This window comes from Eriocheir sinensis, chromosome 13, assembly GCF_024679095.1.
Source record: "Eriocheir sinensis breed Jianghai 21 chromosome 13, ASM2467909v1, whole genome shotgun sequence".
Lineage (NCBI taxonomy): Eukaryota > Metazoa > Arthropoda > Malacostraca > Decapoda > Varunidae > Eriocheir > Eriocheir sinensis.
In genome coordinates, this window is record NC_066521.1 from 14,043,827 (window position 1) to 14,064,147 (window position 20,321).

At 41.7% G+C, this 20,321-nt stretch overlaps 1 protein-coding gene across 2 annotated transcripts in view; it reads left to right on the forward strand.

Annotated features, from left to right (window-relative positions):
* LOC126998036 (unconventional myosin-X-like) overlaps positions 1-20,321 on the forward strand; it is a 114,110-nt gene that overhangs the window by 90,367 nt on the left and 3,422 nt on the right. Inside the window, exons 6-36 of one of the 2 annotated variants that reach the window (XM_050859334.1) lie at positions 743-955; positions 1,674-1,951; positions 2,267-2,402; positions 2,794-2,919; positions 3,476-3,593; positions 4,474-4,595; positions 4,830-4,975; positions 5,232-5,444; positions 6,096-6,265; positions 6,510-6,646; positions 6,998-7,146; positions 8,591-8,626; positions 9,472-9,697; positions 9,978-10,190; positions 10,448-10,568; positions 10,743-10,924; positions 11,135-11,327; positions 11,614-11,768; positions 12,702-12,926; positions 13,239-13,405; positions 13,510-13,707; positions 13,973-14,159; positions 14,574-14,735; positions 15,143-15,408; positions 15,756-15,912; positions 16,203-16,339; positions 16,972-17,174; positions 17,753-17,884; positions 19,101-19,267; positions 19,624-19,831; positions 20,070-20,215. In XM_050859334.1, coding sequence (XP_050715291.1) covers positions 743-955; positions 1,674-1,951; positions 2,267-2,402; positions 2,794-2,919; positions 3,476-3,593; positions 4,474-4,595; positions 4,830-4,975; positions 5,232-5,444; positions 6,096-6,265; positions 6,510-6,646; positions 6,998-7,146; positions 8,591-8,626; positions 9,472-9,697; positions 9,978-10,190; positions 10,448-10,568; positions 10,743-10,924; positions 11,135-11,327; positions 11,614-11,768; positions 12,702-12,926; positions 13,239-13,405; positions 13,510-13,707; positions 13,973-14,159; positions 14,574-14,735; positions 15,143-15,408; positions 15,756-15,912; positions 16,203-16,339; positions 16,972-17,174; positions 17,753-17,884; positions 19,101-19,267; positions 19,624-19,831; positions 20,070-20,215 — 5,289 coding nt within the window. The remainder of the gene's footprint in view (positions 1-742; positions 956-1,673; positions 1,952-2,266; positions 2,403-2,793; positions 2,920-3,475; positions 3,594-4,473; positions 4,596-4,829; positions 4,976-5,231; positions 5,445-6,095; positions 6,266-6,509; positions 6,647-6,997; positions 7,147-8,590; positions 8,627-9,471; positions 9,698-9,977; positions 10,191-10,447; positions 10,569-10,742; positions 10,925-11,134; positions 11,328-11,613; positions 11,769-12,701; positions 12,927-13,238; positions 13,406-13,509; positions 13,708-13,972; positions 14,160-14,573; positions 14,736-15,142; positions 15,409-15,755; positions 15,913-16,202; positions 16,340-16,971; positions 17,175-17,752; positions 17,885-19,100; positions 19,268-19,623; positions 19,832-20,069; positions 20,216-20,321) is intronic. The other variant, XM_050859335.1, reaches the window with a different exon arrangement.

The following is a 20,321-nucleotide window of genomic DNA, read 5'->3' on the forward strand; positions in this document are numbered from 1 at the left end:
AAATTGATATCTCAGACTGCACCCCTACAGCAATTATATCATGGTGTACTATTTTCCACACAGATATAAGATGAAAAGAAACCAACAGCAATTACTACTTTATAAATAACTACTACTACTACTACTACTACTACTACTACTACTTTGGACATATTAAACTGATATCTCGGACAGCTTTCCACCCCTACAGTTATTATATCATGATGGTGTACACGCTCTTCCAGTAAGAACATTAAAAATTGCTGATACTGATTTTTATTCATATATTCAGGATATCGGTCAATATTCTCATTGTCCTCATTCTATTTTTTTCCCATTCATGGTAAAAGTGCATACATAAAAGGCCTTATAATACACCATGCTCTTCTTTTCTTTATTGGATATACTAGCTTGTGTTTTAATTCAGTGGTGGGTTTCGCTTGAAGGTGTGAATTTACCTGGTAGCAGCGACAGGCCAAATTTGAGGCTATACCATGTACCAAATTTTTGCCATGATATAAACCCTCCAAAATAGATGATGCATAAACTGGTCATAAATGCGTTGATATATATTATGAAATGGTTTGTGTGAGTGATGATTTTTTGTCAGTTTTCTCGCTTAGAAGGGCCTTTAAGAAACATGATCTCCTCAGCTATCGGGTTAATTAAAGGGCTTATGATATTCCTCACCTCATTATATTTGTAGGATATTCACTATGTAATTTAAGTCATGTATTTATCAATGTCCCTTCATGTCCCACAGATGAACAAGGAGTTAGCGGACCAGTTCCACCTGCGCCCCGCCAACACCTACACTTACCTGAACCAGTCCGGCTGCATTCTCATCGACGGCATAGATGACGCGCGACGCTTTGACAGTCTGCGCCTCGCCTTCAATGTGCTTCACGTGCCGCAGGAGATCTGTGACGGCATCTACGGCACCCTGGCGGCTATCCTCTGGCTCGGTAATCTGGAGGTAAGTCTGCTAGGGATGTGCTGAGGGGAGGGAGGGGGGTATTATGTGCAAGTTAGGGATGTGCAGAGGGGAGGGAGGAGGGTGTGTTTGTGCAAGCTGGGGATGTGCTGAGGGGAGGGAGGAGGGTGTGTTTGTGCAAGCTGGGGATGTGCTGAGGGGAGGGGAGGAGGGTGTGTTTGTGCTAGGGGGGGGAGGAGGGTATATGTGTGCAAAAGTAATAGAAAGCGGTAAAATAATAATACATGTAAATTTTTCTGATCACCCTGCTAGCAACCTATTTCCTGATAACATATATTAAGGAAGCAAACATCCTTGACAAAAAATAGGTTTAAGGTCACTGATTTCTAAGTAATGGCATTCTTGAAGCATCCTTGCCATCCTGAACATTTTGCAATTTATATATTCATTCTTCTCATTTTCATTACATTGAAAACTGGCTTCTCCATAACTTTCCTTTACACTGATTTTTTTATTTATTTTTCATTCAATTTAAACTTTTGCATCTGCCATTTTCATCTTATATATCTATTTCATTCCATTTTCCTTCAGGTTTACTTATTACATCATACATCACTTTTTCTGTAATTTATAGGGATTTTTCTTGAATTTTGATGGCATTCAAACTTTTGCACCTACTAATTTCATCTTGTATATCTAGTTCATTCCATTTTCATTCTGGCGTACTTACCAATCTTCACCTCACCCTCGTCTCCCTCAGTTTGCAGACATTGACGGGGAAAACTGTGAGTTGACGACCAGCGACCAGGAGGTGCTGAAGACCCTGTCCACACTGCTGGGCCTTACCGGGGAGCAGCTCCTCAGTTGTCTACTGCAACGACAGATCAACATCCGCGGCAACATAACACACATCCCCTTGAAGCATGCGGAGGCCAAGGAGAACAGACACGCCATGGCCAAGACACTCTACTCCCGCACCTTTGCCTGGCTGGTGGACCACATCAACAAGTGCACCAACCCTGGCCAGGACCAAACCAGGTAAGGGAAGGACCAGCTGCAACACAACAGAAGAATAGGAAGAATAAAATAGAGAATAGTGCATATAATAGGGCATATAAAAGAAAGTAAGGGAAAGAAGCAACCATGTAGTAAATAAAGTTTGTGATTCATTGGGTAAATAACAATTAAAAAAATGAAGGAATAACCACATTTTGAATAAAAGTAATTGATGTACTCAACAAACCAAATGAAGAAGTAAGAAAGAAAATAGGATCAGGTGAAGGATAAATCAGGTACAAAATAGACTCATAACAATGTTTCCCAGCTCCACTAAATGTTGCTCCTCCCTCACAGGTTTTTGGGAGTTCTGGACATTTTTGGCTTTGAGAACTTTGCTGTCAACTCCTTTGAGCAGCTGTGCATCAACTACACCAATGAAAAGCTGCACAAATTCTTCAATCATTACGTCTTTGCTCTGGAACAGGAAATAGTAAGTTTTTTTTTTGTCTGAGTAGAATAATAGTATTCATAAATTCTAACCTCCCTAACATCATGTACTTTGTTCACTTAACCTGGTAGCAGCGACGGGCCAAATTTGTGGCTTTACCATGTAGCAGCGACGGGCCAAATTTGTGCCATGTTATAAACCCCAAAAAATAGATGATACATAAACTGATCACAAATGCTTTGATATATATTATGAAATGGTTTGTGTGAGTGATGATTTTTTTTCATTTTTCTCGCTTAGAGGGACCATTAAGAAACATGATCCCCGCTGCTACCGGGTTAAAGATATGGTTCATGTATGTATGAAACTGATTCCTACATTTTATATTTCCTGGTTGTCAGTTCCTGGGACACATGTAATTCTTTTCTTCCAGTATCGGCAAGAGGAGATTAAGTTTTCCCACATCACCTTCACGGACAACACTGAGTGCCTTGAACTGCTGGAGAAGCCCCCGAGGTGTGTGCTGAAGCTGCTCTCCGAGGAGTGCCGCATGCCCAAGGTGAGGCCATCCTGAGGGGAGGCAGCTGTGTGTCCCCCAGTCCCATGTATGAGGTCAGGGTTTTGGGGTGAGGAACCTTCATGTTTAAGGACACTTTAATATCTTAGAAGCACATGTCACTCTTAGGCAGGATCAGTAATAAGATAGACCTGAGAATCACTAGTACTGTTAGATCAGTCATTTGCTGTAGTGTTGTGTATAAAGTGTTGTTTTTGTTACAATCATACATGGCTAGATGAGAGTTCCAGCCTGAGGACACAGCCTGCATGCCACACAGGAGGCAGGACAGAACACACACTATGTAAATAACAGAGCAGTAATGTGCTTAGTGTTGACCCCCCTTGACTTTTTTTTTCATCCAATACCACATCATATCAATGTACTCTTTCATATTAACACAAAGGTTTTATAGTTCATATATATCTATTTACCCATCCCCTTAAAATTATGTCTGTAATGCCAATTTTTTTTACAGTATTTTGGGGGATTTTTTTTTTTAATATACTTTAATTTTTCTTTTTGTTTCTTAATTAAGAAGAACATTATATCATTGTAGGGTGCAGACAAGACTTACTTGACCAAGCTGCACCAGGAATTTGAGAGTCACCCTAACTATATCAAAGGTGATGACAGAAGACGGTGGGAGGTGGAGTTTGGTGTCAACCATTACGCAGGTGTGTGTTTGGGGCGCCCCGGCCCTCACTCAGTTAACTCCTTGACACTAACTTTGGATCACACTTGATGGTTATGTATTGTAGTGTGTTGAAGCTGATGTTAGCCAAACCTGTAGCCACTGCATGTTGCACAGTATAGTCAACATATCTCTGCATTGTAGGACTGTAGAAAATGTATGTATCAAGTACTGACACTTTAGCAAGGCCTATATATACCCCAAGGCCTGGGTTGTAAGTTTAATATAACTGATATTAAAGACTAATGTATTTTTTCCAATATACTTTTACCATTCTTGAATATTCCCTTCTTAACATTGATGTTATATTGTATACTGTAGTTAAATCTAAATCTGAAACTTTAACTATCGTAAAGAAAAGCCAAGTATAAGAATATTAGACTTTGATGTTTATCATACTTGACATCAGAGGCATTGCAGACAGTTTTGACCTTCATTAAGCACCAGTGCTCATAGATGAGAACAAGATTTACATGCAGAGTTTCATGATATTCATTTAAATTGTTCTTGGACAGGCCACTTCAGTTAGCCTGCCTGTTAGTGCAACACAGCTCCCTTGTTCAGTGGCATACACAACTATCAGAAGTTATTTATCTAAACACCACAATGCGTAACTGTTAACTTGACTGATGTTTGTAATGTTTGATAAATTACCCATCATGTGACGGTCATGATTGTCTTTCACTTAACCCATCAAAATTTAACAAATGGGTTCTTCTCAGTTTACTTTTAAAATCCAATTACCTTTATAAACCATTATTTTTTATAAGTGTTACCATACACCTTCATGACCTGAAATGTGTGATCAGTAGTCCCAATGTAGCAAGAGTGGCCCCTCACCCCCCACCCCTCCCTCCACACAGGCAAGGTGATCTACACAGTGCGAGGCTTTGTGGACAAGAACCGAGACACCCAGCAGGACGTGTTCTTTGACCTGATGAGCAAATCAGAAAACAAGTTCATTGCTGACTTAACACGGTTTCAGGTGTGTTGAAGCTGAGCTTTGTATTGTCTTCACAGTTCATGATTCCCAGCTGCTTTTGCTTCTGTTTATCATGTAAAGACTCTACAAGATGATAAAAGTCATAGAAATGACCTCTTTATATATCAGATACTCAGTCATTCTGCTCTCTAATTTTACTTAATTTTCAATTTAATAAACATAGATTCAGGATTGCATTGATAAATACAATTTACTTATGTAACTGTATGTCACCAGGACCTGCTTGGGTGCACCATAGCCAGGATGGGCACCATTCAGAGCACCATCTCTCGAGGAACCTCCAAAGGCAAACCAACAGTGTCAGACGCTTTCCGCAATCAGCTGCAAGCGTTGGTGGATGTCCTCCAAGCTACCAATCCATGGTATGTAGTCTCTTGCTTTTTCTGATTAAATAATCTTCCTGAATTTTGTATGACACTTGCACAATAAACAAAGCAGCAATACAACAAAACCATCAATGATCACAACAGTTTAGCCATTACCTACTGCAAAACAAGATCCTAAAATATCAGTTGTCATAATGCTGTACTACAAAGCAAAAGCACGGCAGCACCACTAATATGTACAGAACTTTTAACTTGCATTGTACCGTCCTTCACCCTGAATCTCTCTCCTCAGGTATGTGCGGTGCATCAAGCCCAACAAGAACAAGGCGGCCAACTCCTACGATGAGTCGATGGTGCTGGACCAGCTGCGTTACCTCGGCATGAATGACATCATCAGGATCCGCAAGGAGGGATTCCCCATTCACATGACGTTCGGGGACTTCATCGCGAGGTACTTCTGCCTCAACAGGAGGAAGAGATACCCGGACCCCAAGCAGCATGTGTGGTGAGTGTCTGAGGCTGTTTGGTTTGTGTAGTGGAAAGAATAACACCCTCTTGAGGTGATTATTTTTCTCATGTTATATTGAATTTTCCCTTCATAATTAGTGTGGACTGTGTCATTATCATCATCATCGTTTAACGTCCATTTATTCCCTATGGTGGGGTTGGACGGGATATGAGCTTCCTCCACTGTTGCCGGTCCATAGCCATTTTTTCTGTGATGTTTAGCCTCCTCATATCTTCATATCCTCATATCTTCATATCTTCATATCTGGACTGTGTATCTGAAAATATTCTCCAGGGCAGATAAATAAGTTTGCCCTCAAAAGAACAAGTTCCATCAGCAGAGTCAGTTAGTGTTTAATGGGGACCCTCAGTGGGATCATGCTTTTTGGATTCCTTGTGTACCCCCGTTGTATTTACTCAAGGTAATTAGACTATCTCAAAATATCAATATCAAGTAGATTCATTATTTCTCCACTTAACAAGTATTTAGATGCCCCTTTAGTGAAAGAGCCTTGCAACTAGCACTATCCCAGTCCATCAGAAATTTATTCTTTACAACACAACATCCTTTCATATGGCAGGGTATTCATATTGTACTCTTGTTTGTTTGTGGCTAAATAAAGCAAACCAAATCTCCTTCAACCATCAGTGACATCATGAAGAGCCTGTCGCTGCCCCCGAAGGAGTGGCAGGTGGGCAAGAGCAAGGTGTTCATCCGACAGAAGGTCTACGAGCCACTTGAGGACAAACGCCAGACCACCATCATCTCCGCGGCAATAAAGATCCAGGCACTCTATCGCATGCACAGGCACAGGAAGGGTATGTCACTTCCCCCTGGTGTTACTTTGTGTTCATTCATTCTCCATTTTCTTATTTTCCAATCCTCCTTTCTTAATCTCTGCAGCAATAAATATCAATGCACTCTATCACAGGCACTGGAAGGGTATGTCACTGCCACTTTGCATTCATTCATTCTCCATTTTTTTAGTTTTCCTTCCATCTTTCTTACTTTTCCTGCAGGAATCCAACAGATCAGACAGTTTACAAGGTCTTTTTCCTGCAGAGTACCACAGGATACGCGCTGCTTGTGTGACCATACAGAACCGCTACCGTGGCTGGAAACTCCGCCTGCAGTTCATCAGGAAGAGAAGAGCCATCATCATCATCCAGTCCAACGTGCGAGGAATGTTTGCCCGAGAGGTAAAGGGATGCTGTATGCCATCTTGTCAGGGTCACGCACTGCCATTTTCTTTGACCACAGCATATATGAATTGTGGTTACCCATACATCACACTTGGCCCGTGTCCTTGAGTAATAGTTTCTATCCCACCATGTGCAGCGTAGCATATGCCCCCAATTTTACCTCACAGCGTACAAGAAGTTCCTGTGTATAGATATGCGCAGAATAAGAATTTTGAAGAAACAGTAAAAGAACATCACAGTCCCGTGCACTAATGTAATGCCCCATCATCTGCCGTATTACATTTGAAGTATAATGTAAATTGGTAACGTACAGAGATGTTGAATATAACCGACTCACCTCCTAAAAAGGTTGCTAATGCTCTGCGGGAGATGAAGAGGATAGAAGAGGAGCAGAGGAGGAGAGAACGCCTGGAGGAGGAGAGGAGGCAGAGGGAAGAGGAGGCACTCAGACTTGCCGAGGATGAAGCCAAGAAGGACGAGCTGGAGGAAGCACAGAGGTATGTTCCTGTCTGCATATATGTACTTCAGTTTTCAAGTCAAGAACACGTACCAAGTGGTCTCCTCACTGTTAATTGGGCAGACAGATGCTTATTTTAATATTTTGTAATTATTTTAATTAATTTTGTCTTATTTTAACTGTATTATATGTTTCCGTCTAAGATATTTTTGTTATCAGCAAATTTATATTTTGCTTATGAGCAAATAACACTGAACAGCCAGCAAAGCAGAGAGGTTTGTGGACACTCCTCTCGATGGCTTAGCGCTTCACTCTCTGAATTGCCTGAACAGAAATTTTGTATCCTCTGTATACAGTAACCAATCTAATGCACAACCATAGTTCAAAGAGATGTCAAATAGAATGACTGAAGATTCAAATGAGCATTGCACGTTTCTGAATGCAAGATGAAAGAAAACTGTAATCCTGTGAGGCTCTTAGGTTAAGCTTGTCAGGGGGAAGGGGTGAGTGACTGTTAAATAACATCAGCTGAATTCTTAATACCTTTGCACATGTACTTATCACTAATGCCAGTGTGAGTGGATCAGTTCCATAATAAGTGGCAAAGGAACTGTGAAAACAAAGAACAAGATGGTAATACATGTGGAGCCTGTAAATAAATGAAAGCCAATGGAAGCAACAGAAGCTATCCATAAAGAGATCCTGATATATAGTGAGGAGTAGAAAGTGTAAATAATAGCTAGGTTAATGTGTCACAAAGGCTGTAGCTTTTAAACCATTGCCCACACTAGAAGACTCCCGGCCTCAGCCCAGTTAAGATAACAAGTTGCAGTGTACAAAGCTTTGCTGTGCTGCTGATATATATTGTCTGTTGTCTTCAAAATACTCATATAGTGTCATCATTACATGTGTGGGATGTAGCACTACTAATACCATAGCATCAATTAACAACCATACTGGGACATCCAAACATGCTGTATATGGGCTACTCATCAACAAACTATTGCTAATGATAATGACATTCTGAACTGATGCATGTGTCACCTCGACCACTAATGTGTCTTAGTTATTAGCATGACCTGAGGTGAGGGAGGGACTCAAACATTCATCATCTAACCTGTACTTAACTAGGCTGTGGGGTTGCCAACATCCCTCAGTGTGCCGGGACAGCTAAACTTGCTCCTCTGGCGTTATTACTCCTGCTTGCCAACTGCCTTTCTGATAATCAAACATCCTAACAACATGATTTCTTGGCTTGAAGGAAAATCATTCTATCATTATATAATTTTGTTGCTTTGTTTTTAAAGTTAAGTAATGTTTTCATTGATTACTCATTTAAAGTTATTCAGTGCAGAGTGATCAGTTTATATCTTCAGTTTAACTTATTCTGCATTGGAAAAAAAATTCTAGATTTCTTACTTGAATGAGACTCAGATGAGATTGCTTGGTATTTTGCTTGATCTGCTTTGTGCTTCCCTTTCAAGCCAACAGTATGACGGTCTGGCAGCAGTGGGTGAAGGGTAAGTACCTCCCTTGTTTGTCTTACTTCTGTCCTCTTGTCTGTCTCTCTCGGCACACCTTGGTGGCTATGCTCCCTGGATAACACGTGTTTCCGCCTCTGTGTTAACTCTTGGCAGGTGAGTTTCGATCATCTATAATCTCTCGGCTTTACCAGGTTGCTTCTTTGGGGAATGCACTCTGTTCAAGGTGGTCTTTGGTGAGCTTCATCCTCTATTACAAATGAATATTAACTGTTTCTGGCATGTTTCTACCTTACAGCAAGGACCTGGTGGGAAGCATGAGGTATTGCATATCATCACCTTCATAAATAAACCTCCCAAGTCATCATTTTCTACTCTTCAGGAAATCGGAAAAGAACTGTCATTATCTCATTTGTCTTAAGATTTAGGCAGAAATGAAAAGGCTAATTCTAGAACACTCAAACCATGAATGACGAAGGCAACTATACAAAAGTGGGCGTCACGTGTTGAAAAATTGATGTAAACAAAAACCTGGAAATCGCTGAAAAATGACTTCGGTGATTATATTATGAGGGTGACGATATGGGTTTTCACTTATTCCTAGTTATTATCGGACGTCTTTAGTAACTTGACTAACAATTGTATCACGTTTCCATTTCATATTTGACATTTATATAAGTCACAGCTGAAGTTACATTTACAATCATAACTAACTTCCATTTCATCCATTGCTAGGGAACTGCATATGTGTAGATGACCACCTTCTTATAAAGCTGTCCAACGTAACATATGTGACACTTTTATGTATAATGCCAGGAACACATTTAGAGTGAGTGCTTTCAAAATATACACTTGACCTTTATCACATCCCTTCAATGTCTCAGGAAAGTGGAAGAGGAGATGGCAACACTGTCCAATATGGCAGAGACAGTGAACAACCGTCTGGCGGCCTCGACAACCACCAACCCAGACGACGCCTCACAGGGCTCCGGGGAAGGCGTGGACCTCGACAACCTCTTCTCATTCCTCTCCAACATGGAATCGGAAAGACACGTGTTGGATGAGATCACTCGGCAGATGGATGAGCTGGCAGTCAATGTGGATGAGGAGGTCAGTGGTTATATTTTTCTCATTTGTGGAGACTGTCAAAGATTATTATGTTAGATAAACGATTAGTACATACTGTGTGCCCTGTATCTTTAGTTTCAGTTTTATTTCCATCTTGTATTGCATCACTTTCATGCCTTAAGGTTCATAGAGCCCATTCACTCTCTAGCCTCCATTACTGTCTCATTGTTTTCATCTTATTGTAAGTGTGTTTCTGTCTATGAGTGAGTCATTGCCCAGAGTCATGGGAACATTCACTCACCCTCTTCCCTTCCTCCCACAGCTTGAGGCGCTGACCCGTGAAGGGGAGCAGAAGGAGAGCAGCTTGCCGCCTCCTCCTGGCCCAGAAATCATCGACCTTTCCCAGCTGCCTCCACCTGGGGAGCAGCCTTTGCCCCCTCCTCCCCCTGCTCTTCAGCTTGCTGGCGGGGAGAATGCACTTGCTCAGACAACTCAGGAGAATGGGGACGCTTTACCTCCTCCACCACCACCACAGGTACTGAGTGTGTGGAGGGAAGATAAGCTGATTTGATATTTCATTTATTATCCATTTCTCATGAAGAGTATACATAACATGGTGAAGTAGTCTGCAGCCATGATTTTGAAAATGTAACAATTCCTAGTAACAGCTTTGCCTTGCCTTCATATTAATATAAAAGTGTACCAGATTCTTTTTTCACTCTTGCTAGCATGAAAAAGAATATTTACATATCTGCTCAATCTTTACATCAAGACTTAAACATGATTCTGCAGATCAATGGGTTCCACGAGGAGGAAAAGCCCAAAGAGCCCATCTACGAGACCATCCCCGTGGGCTTGTCCGGGGCTCAGACTCGACGGGAACCCAACTATGTGTCTGGCCCGCCTCCCGATGGTGAGTCAGTCTTTGGACATATTTCCACCTCAGTGAATTGAAAGAAAAAGGACCTTCTGTGATTCTGAATCCTTTGCATTGTTTCATAGAGACTAAGTTATCTTTTTTTTTCATAAAGCTTAGTTTTAGCTCAGATTCATGAATACAAAATGTTACTATGTCTGTCTCCTGAAGGTCCCCCTCCAGCACCCCCAGAGGAAGGTGTAGAGCTGCGTCGCCAGAGGGAACCAGCGCCTCCTCCACGGGACACCTCAATGGCAGACCGGCGGCGCAAATCCTCAGGGCAGCGGCGCACCTCACGCTCCCCCTCGGCCCGCAGCCCATGCACCACCCGGCCCAGCACAAAGAGCCCTGCTGTGAGTCCTATGAGCAGCACACACAGATAAATACATTTAGAAAATTTCTCTTGCATCCCAAATTAATAAGTGAAATGTGGTTAATAAGTGAAATGTGGTAAATATCTGATATCTTAAGAGCTGATTAAATTTCATCCCAAAGAGGAAGGCTACACACTAAATGATATAATATAAACATATAATTAAATATAACTTTTATTTATGCCACAGCCTCGGGCAAACAGCCGAAACAATGGTGTGGTGGAGGATCCCGAGCGTGTGGAGAGGCGGAAGCAGCGTGTGGAGCGCAAGCTGCATGAACTGGAGGAGCTCGGCGAGAACAAGGAAAATGAGAATCAAAATCACTTTGACATGATTGAGTTTGCCGAGAAGTTCTTCAACAATCATGAAAGATCTCCTGAAGGTGGGTGATCCCCTTCCCTCACTATTATTTATGTGCTTTCAAGGCATAGGGGTTAACGTGCCTAGCTATGAATCCATTATTAATCTCCTTATTTTATTACTGACTGAGCTTTTTATCTATTCTCTTTTTTAACATTTGTATTTTACTAGTTTTTGTGATTTTAATCAATGAATTTGCTCTATTTTCTTGCTTTTGTGACAAGTAAACAAGAATGACAATAATATTTTTACGTATCTTGTCTTCAAGCTTACTTAGACTCTCCTAATTTGGTGTCTCTCTCACACAGGTACATTAATGTCTACTCTCACCCGCAAGCGATCCACCGCAGAATTTTTACCAAAGTACGAGTTAATTACATATTCCCGTTCCTCCATCATCCCCACCTCCCACGTTCATCTCTATGATCCTGAGAACATCAACCTGGCCTGCACTATATTCAGGGTGAGCCAAGACCTCTACCACTGTTCTATTTTCAGAATATTAACATGCATCATTTTGTAGTTTCTTGTTACCCAAAATGGTGTGGAAAACTTTGATGTACTGGAAATAGGGTAAAGTTTAATGATTTGTGAAATATTTGTAAGTTTCCCAAAGTTGAAACTGTACCATTCTAGTAAAAGTCTATGGGCTTAAATCAGATACTCTTTCCATAATATCTGTAGACTTCAGTTACATACTTTTCTTTAACCCAGTAGCAGCGACGGGCCAAATTTGTGGCTTTACCATGAACCAGTGACAGGACAAATTTTTGCCATGATATAAACCCCAAAATAGATGATGCATAAACTGATCACAAATGCATTGATATATATTATGAAATAGTTTGTGTGAGTGATGATTTTTTCATATTTTTCTCGCTTAGAGGGGCCTTTAAGAAATATGATCCCAGCAGATACCGAGTTAATATCTATAGACTTCAATCTCATATTCATTCCTTAATATTTATAGACTTGAAGCACATACCTTTTCCTTATTATCTATAGACAAGTCACATATTTTTTCTTTAATATCTTCAATCACCTACGCTTTCCTTTTTTTACAACATTCAAGAGGAGGGTATCAGGACACCTCTCCCCCCGAAATTGGACCCCTCTTTTGGGCACCTCCTTGGATTCTTTTTAGGAGCAGCGAGTAGTGGGCTTTTTTATTTTTTATTATTGTTTCCTTTTTTTGTGCCCTTGAGCTGTCTCCTTTGTAAAAAAAAAAAAAAAAAAAAAAAAAAAAACAAACACCAACATGAGATAGTTGCCTCATAGCCTGCATTCTGTTTCCCCAAAGGATCTGTGTAAGTACTGTCTTCAATCACTTACGCTTTCCTTAATACACACCAACATGAGATAGTTGCCTCATAGCCTGCGTTCTGTTTTCCCAAAGGACCTGTGTAAGTACTGTCGAGGGGAGCTGAAGCCGGAGCAGGAAATCACCACCATTCAGACCATCATCAGCCATGGACTGGAGAGGGAGGAGCTGAGGAACGAGATCTTTGTACAGTGTATACGACAAGTGACCAACAACCCGAACACAGAGTCCCTGGAGCGGCTGTGGCTCATGCTGTGTCTCTGTGTGGTAGCCTTCCAACCCAGCAAACTCCTGCATAAGGTAAATTTATATATTTCAAGTGTAGTGAAAGGTGTGCTGGTGGTATCTGGACACCTCTCCTCCCGAAATTGACCTCTCTTTCGGCCACTTCTTTGGATTCTTTTTGAGAGCAGCGAGTAGCGGGCTTTTTTAAGATTTTTAGTATTGTTTCCTTTTTTGTGTGCCCTTGAGCTGTCTCCTTTGTTGTAAAAAAAAAAAAAAAAGATCTTTCTTGCTAGTTTTCATCTGATATTGTAGTTCATGTTATTCACTTCTAATTAATTGCTTTATTTTGATTAGTGAATAATAACAATCTTCTCTTGGACATTGCAGTACTTTGTTAGTTTTCTACAAAAGAATCTAAGTCTAGAGGGAAAACTGCGGCAGTATGTTCAGTGGTGTCTAGAGAACTGCAAGAACACCAAGGTTTCCTGCAGACAGCTTGCTCCTTCCTCGGTGGAGATAGCAGCCATGAAGAAACTTGGAACTATTGTATGCAGGTTAGTCACAGTCTGTTGGTGGTGTGTTTTGTCTGTTTTTTGTTTATCTTCACATTTCATGATGGAGGGGAAGAGAGTATATTTAAATTATGTACAAATTTCAGATTTTTCTTCCTGGACGGTCGCACAAAGGCCATTGATGTCCATCCTCGGGACACTTCCGGGGATGCCATGCAGAAGCTGGCCGACCGCCTTGGCCTCTCCAGCCTGGAGGGTTGGGCCATCTATGAGTCAGGCGCTGATGGGGACAAGCACGTCAAGAGTCACGAGTACCTCTATGATGTTATATCTTCCTGGGAGACGTAAGTGAGACTGTTAGCCCTTGAAAGTCCAGCAGAAATGTACGATTCACTGAGAAAAAAGAGAATAGCAGGGACTTAGTATAATGACAGGTGTAAATAAAGACCTCTAATAGAACAGCTCCTTTGAAAGAGATCAATTGAGTTAGTTTCAGAATAGATGAAAAAAGATAAAGAAGTGTAATACCTATATAATGAAGAATGCTGTCTATAAACATTTAAGCGTATGGTGACCCCAGACACAAGGAATGTTCTTTTGTCTGTGCAGAAAGCAGCAGAAGGTGGCTGGCTCAGGGACACACAGCTCCAGCACCAAGCGAGCGTCACAGACTGTCAGCGCCGGGGAGAACAGATTTGTGTTCCGGAAGCGTTTGTTCCGCAATCCACGCGAGATCCCGAGTGATCCGGTGCAAGTGAACCTCCTGTACGCCCAGGCCGTGTACAGCGTTGTGCGGGTGAGTTGCGTTACAATTACACGGGCAGATAGTTGCAGTCTGTCTTGGTGTGTGTATTTCCAGTGTTGTTCTGTTTGTCCATTTTGCATAATCTCTGACGTATTTTATTGCCTACTGTCGTCTTATGTTATCCTTCATCCTAAAGCCATTTATGGGCTAAGTTTGGTGTATATATTTTTGTTCCCACATATTCCATAGGTCTGAATGGTGCATAAAGGATTATTATGATCTATTTATTTCAACCTCTTAACTGCAGAAAAAAGTTGGATCTGCTGATGATAGTGAGGATGATAATTTTTTCATCTATCTCTTCCATCAACTCAAGATTTATCATGATTTTGTCTCAAAGTGTGTGGATGTTCTCATGATGTGCCATAATTTTTTTTCTGATGTAGTTCTTTGTCTCTTCCCTAGGCGGATGAATTCCCCATCAACGAGAAAGTGGCGCTGCAGCTGGCCGGCCTCCAGGCTCAGGTGGCTCTGGGTGATCCACAGGACGGAAAGACAGAGTTCTATGCCGATGTGCAACTCTACCTCCCACAGCGCATTGCCCAAAGCAAAAAGCAGGCAGAGTGGGTGAGTGTCTGACCATGAGCTGCAGTCTTTATTGGAGTCACTAGCATACATTTGCCATCCATTACTTCAGTTTTCATGCTTAAATGATATGGCATCTATTTCATTTACTCCACATGATAAAAAAAAGCCACCCAGAATTGAGTGCAGTAAATTCTCAAGTGGTACAACATCAAATATAATTCACAAGTTGTTGTCTCCAATAGTGAAAACCACAGACAAAATTCATGAAATTGGATTTGAAACTGACTTACACAACTGAAAATGATTAGTGTATCCCATAGGTCACATGTACCAAAATAGCACAACTTCATATAGCGCTTGCCTTGAACACTTTCACGCCAGATTCACATCACTCGGCACAGGAACTCAAGAGACACAAGGAGACTAACTGACTGGTGTTCCCTCAGGTGCCGATCCTTGCTCAAGCTCACCGGCAGTACGGGACGGGGAAGACTGACATCGTGGCGAAGGTCTGGTACCTGACGTGTGTGATGCAGTTCCCTCTCTACGGCACCACCATGTTTCAAGTGTCTTACCGGGGCTACTGGTCCTACGGCAACACGCTCATCCTGGGAGTCAACTGTGATGGCATTGCTATGATCAAACCCGACGACAAGTTTATTTTATACGAGTACAGATATTGTGACATAGAATCCATCTTCCTTGATCCCAGGTGAGCTTTCATGAGCTGCATTTTGTCGTTAATACCTGACATTTGGGAATCGGGGGTTGTGTCCCGTCTCCTGGGATCTGTTCCCTTCTCCTATAATTCCTTCCCCTCCTGTCTCTCTCCAGCATATGACCACAGATGTTGTGCCGACTTAATAAAACTTTCCAACTTTCTGACATCTGGGTTTATGAAGAGCTGTTTATAGTTATTTCATTTTCTTCTTCAGACCTTATATGCTTTACATCACTTTTTAGGTCTCTGCTTGGTCTTCCTTTGTCTCCCTTAATTTATGTCTGTGTTTCCAGCTATGTCTTGAATTTTTTGTTCTTGACTGTGCTCTTTTGTTTCAGTGACAACTTCATCACAATCAACCTCCTGCGCACATTACCAGATGCTCACAAGTGTTTTGTTTTTGAGACAAAGGAGAAACAGGAGATTGGGTTCCTCATTGCCAGTTATTCTCCCTTGCTGGCATCCTGGATCAAAGACATGGATTCAAACAAGAAGGTCTGTACAACATAAACCATACATTACTTATGCCTTTTTATCACTTAGCTACAAAGAATAGTAACATTTTCAAGTGGAATGACTAGAGTTGTTGTATGTGTTCTTGGTATTCACTCACATCTATTAGCAACCTGCTTTGGTCACATAACCACTTAATGTTTGGCTACTGGTACTGTTAGTATACATAGTAACATCACAGCACCTCTAACACAATACCTGGTGACTTGGATAAACACACATGACTCAAAGTAACTTACCCAGGCTGATGGAACTCCTTTTCAACTTGGCAGGTGAAGCAGATTACAGGTGAGGACAGGGCGAGGCTTTACTACAACCTGGTGCACAGCCGTCGCCAGATCATTGATGCCAACATGCTCAAGAAGCCTCTGGAGCAGGGAGGAAACTTCATCGTCAGCACATTAAGAAGGTACTGTTCAAGGAGGCTTAACCCGGTAGCAGCGACGGACCAAATTTGTGCCATTATACAATCCCCCAAAAATAGATGGTACATAATCTGATCGCAAATGCTTTGATATATATTATGAAATGGTTTGTGTGAGGGGTGATTTTTTCTCATTTTTCTCGCTTAGAGGGACCATTAAGAAACACGATCCCAGCTGCTACCAGGTTAAGGCTGATTTTCTTGTTGCTTTTACAGTAAGAGAGGCAGCTCAAGGGCAAAAAACACACACACACACACACACACACACACACAGAAAAAAAAAAAAAAAAGCCCACTAAGCACTGCTTCAGCAAAAAAAAAAAAAAAAAGCTCTCAGAAGAGAGGTCAGTGGGTTGGCCAGAAGTTTTTTTTTTTTTTTTTTTTTTTTTTACAAAGAAGACAGCTCAAGGGCACAAAAAAAGAAACAATAATAAAAAAAAAAAGCCCGCTCCTCACTGCTCCTAAAAAGAATCCAAAGAGTTGGCCGAAAGAGGGGTCAATTTCGGGAGGAGAGGTGTCAAAGTAGTGTTCAAAAGAGAGTAATAAGCTTTGTTTAGGTGGCTGAAAGGTGTCCTACAAGGGGGATTTACTGACTGTCTTTCTATTTGTCTTCCCAGATTAAACAAGCAAAAAATAGATAAGCTGCGGCAGGATTATGGGGAGAACTCGGAGACGTACAAGGGCTTCCATCACATGTTCTGGGCGTTCTCCAAGGCGCAGCTCACCCAGACCATCACCAAGATCCCAACGGCGGAGGTGGAGCAACAGGCTCTCCAGATCTCCCTCGCCATCTTGACTTACGCTGGCCTCAACCCTAATGGTAAGCTGATGAAGTCTCACGTTCAGTTTCCATGAGTAGCTGTTCAAAGGTTAAGAGTCAATCAGTTTCTTTCTCCTTTGTTTTCTTCCCTCATTTCTCTATTAATTGCTCCATACATGGCATTATAATCTACCTCTGTTATAGTACCAAAATCAGATCACACTCTTGCTTTTCTGTCCATTTTTTTTAACCTGGTAGCAGTGACGGGCCAAATTTATGGCTTTAGCGTGTAGCAGCAACGGGCCAAATTTGTGGCTTTACCGTGTAGCAGCGATGAGCCAAATTTGTGGCTTTACCGTGTAGCAGCGACGGGCCAAATTTGTGGCTTTACCGTGTAGCAGTGATGGGCCAAATTTGTGCCATGATATAAACCCCCCAAAATAGATGATACATAAACTGATCACAAATGCTTTGATATATATTATGAAATGGTTTGTGTGTGATGATTTTTTCTCATTTTTCTCACAGAGGGACCATTAAGAAACATGATCCCCACTGCTACCGGGTTAATTAAATTTCTCTTTTTTGTCCACTATTTATCATTGCTGAGGATCATTTATTTTGAATCGTCTTTCCAGCTGAAACGGCAGCCACGAGTGACGACCAGCAGCTGACCATGGTGCAGGGGATTGTGGAGCAGTGCATGAAGAGGGACATTCTTCTCAATGAAACCTACCTCCAGCTCATCAAACAGACCACCGACCATCCAGGTGAGTGAGTGAAGGAGAGAGGGAGAAAGGAAGAGAATCACTTTAGTATGTAGTTTAATTTGCCTTTTTTTTTATTTTTTTATTTTTTTATTTTTTATTTATTTATTTATTTATTTTTTTTACACATCAGAGGACACGGCTCAAGGGCAAAAAAAAGACTACAAAAAGAAAAGCCCGCTATTCGCCGCTCATAAAAGATAAAAGTAAAGAGTAGCCAAAAGCAAGGTTAATTTCAGGTGGAGAGGTGTCTTGATACACTCTCTTCTTGGAGTAGGAGGAATTATAACCATGCCCTTAGGTCCTTAAGGTGCGGTCACACTAGCTACTGATATCGCTGGATCCAGCGGTACAGCTTGATCGGCCAGCCATTTGCGCTGCACAAGCGATTGATACCGGCTGCTTTGAGCTATCGATACGGACTGTTTTCACTGGCATGTACTGCTAGCGATAGCGGTAGCCGAATGGAAGGTAATAAGAAACTATCGTTTATTCAGCATACATGCAATCAAAAAAATATTCCATTTCTTTTTTGGGGAGGGACTTTAAATGCGTAATAAAAGAGCTAGACGACAATACAAGAAAATTTCCAAATGTATTTTTTTTCTTTAATGGAAATATAATATTCAGTTCTCATTTGACCTCGGTGACTTTCCAACGGGTCACCTGTACAGCAAGAGCAAGAGCTAGAGCGAACACACTTGCCAGCCATCGTCTTATCCACTTTCGTTTCACTTTTCTTTTCTTCTTTAAGTCCTCACTGGCTACAAAACAAGTGGCAAGAGTAATTGTGGACAGAGCGAATCCAAGAAGTGCTTCCTCCATAGCGGCTAGTGTTGTTATGATGTGATCAGCTAGCTAGCTAGCTAGCGGACTTTGCATGTGGTGTGACCAGACTGCCGCGCATATCACTGGCAAGCCAGCGAAAACAAAAGCCAGGCTAGCGTTAACAATAGCAAGTGTGACCGTAGCTTTAGGGTCAATGATACAGAGATGAGCACTGTGGCCATATGCAGCTATAGTGTATGCTCCCAGCTTCACCTCACTTTCCTTAGGCTATTCAATCAAGGGGTACATACAGCCAATGATATGGAGGTGAGCACTGTGGCCACTTGCACCAATAGTGTATCCTCCCAACTTTACCTTACTTACCTCGGGGTCTAAAATCAAGGGGTACATACAAAGGCCTTAAAATTTACCCCTATTACCCTTTCTACAGATCCAAATTCAAGAGTCAACCTTCGGCATTGGTCCCTCCTGACGCTGTTTTGCTCAGTCATTCCCCCGACGGACAAGTGTGTCAGGAAGTACCTTCGCGCCCACCTCCAGCGCTGCTCCACCGATTATGTGTCTGAGGAGGGAAAATACGCCCGCTATGCTGAAAAGGTGAGTAGTGAAACTAATATAGGGCACTGCTTTACCCCAGGCATAGCTTGATGAGCTTGTCTGAACCAGTCTGACTTCCTATATGTATAAGAAATCATGCTGTCAACTGTTAGTGAATGAGAGTAAAAGTGCTTAGGTGTGCATAATAATTTAATCAATTTAACTTTTAGTGTAAGCAGTCTATAACTAAAAAGATATGGCACTTTATTCTGTGGTGATGTGTATATGTGATGGATATCTTGTTGGAGATGTGATTGTGGTATGAAGTAGTAGATTAGCTTTTTATATGTTTGTAAAGGTGGTGCTTGTTTGTCACTATTGTTGTGCTGTGAAGTAATTGTTTCTGTGCTTCCCAGTGTCTGCTGAAGGCACTCAACAACCGGCGGCGGCAGTGGACGCCCTCCAAGCAGGAGATCCTGTGCACCATCAACAGGCGACCCATCTACGCGCGCTTCCACTTCATGGACGGACAGTTCCACTCCCTCGAGTTTGATGCTTCAGCGACGGCAGGCGACGTGGTGGAGCTCATAAGACACAAGATTGGCCTGAAGACTACGGCCAAAGGTAGCAAACAAGAATCATGGAAGTCTTCATATATATCAGTAACCTTTGGGTCAGGAGTGGCTGTGGAGTATTATTTAGCAGCTTATCTCTGTTTATAAACATTGAAACTTTTATGTTTCAAATAAAAAATCAAATTGTCTTTTATGAAACTTGTCAGGATAAAGTTTCATATTGTATAGTTATGTATTTTGTTTTTTCTATCTATTTAACACTGCTCTTGGTTTCTTTTTGGGCGCAGGCTATGCCATTTATGAGATGTTGGGAACCACCGAGCGCTGCATCCTGATGGAGGAGGTGTTGGCTGACGTCATGTCTCGGTGGGAGCGTTACCGCCAGTCCAGCGCAGCCTCACTACACCAGCACCACCACATCTTCCTCTTCAAGGTGAGCATGGGGACAAAAAACACCAGCAGCATCAGTACTACATGGCATTAGTGGTTTTTAGGTGGAATGTGCAATAATCATAGTTTGTTGTGTGAGATAGATATTT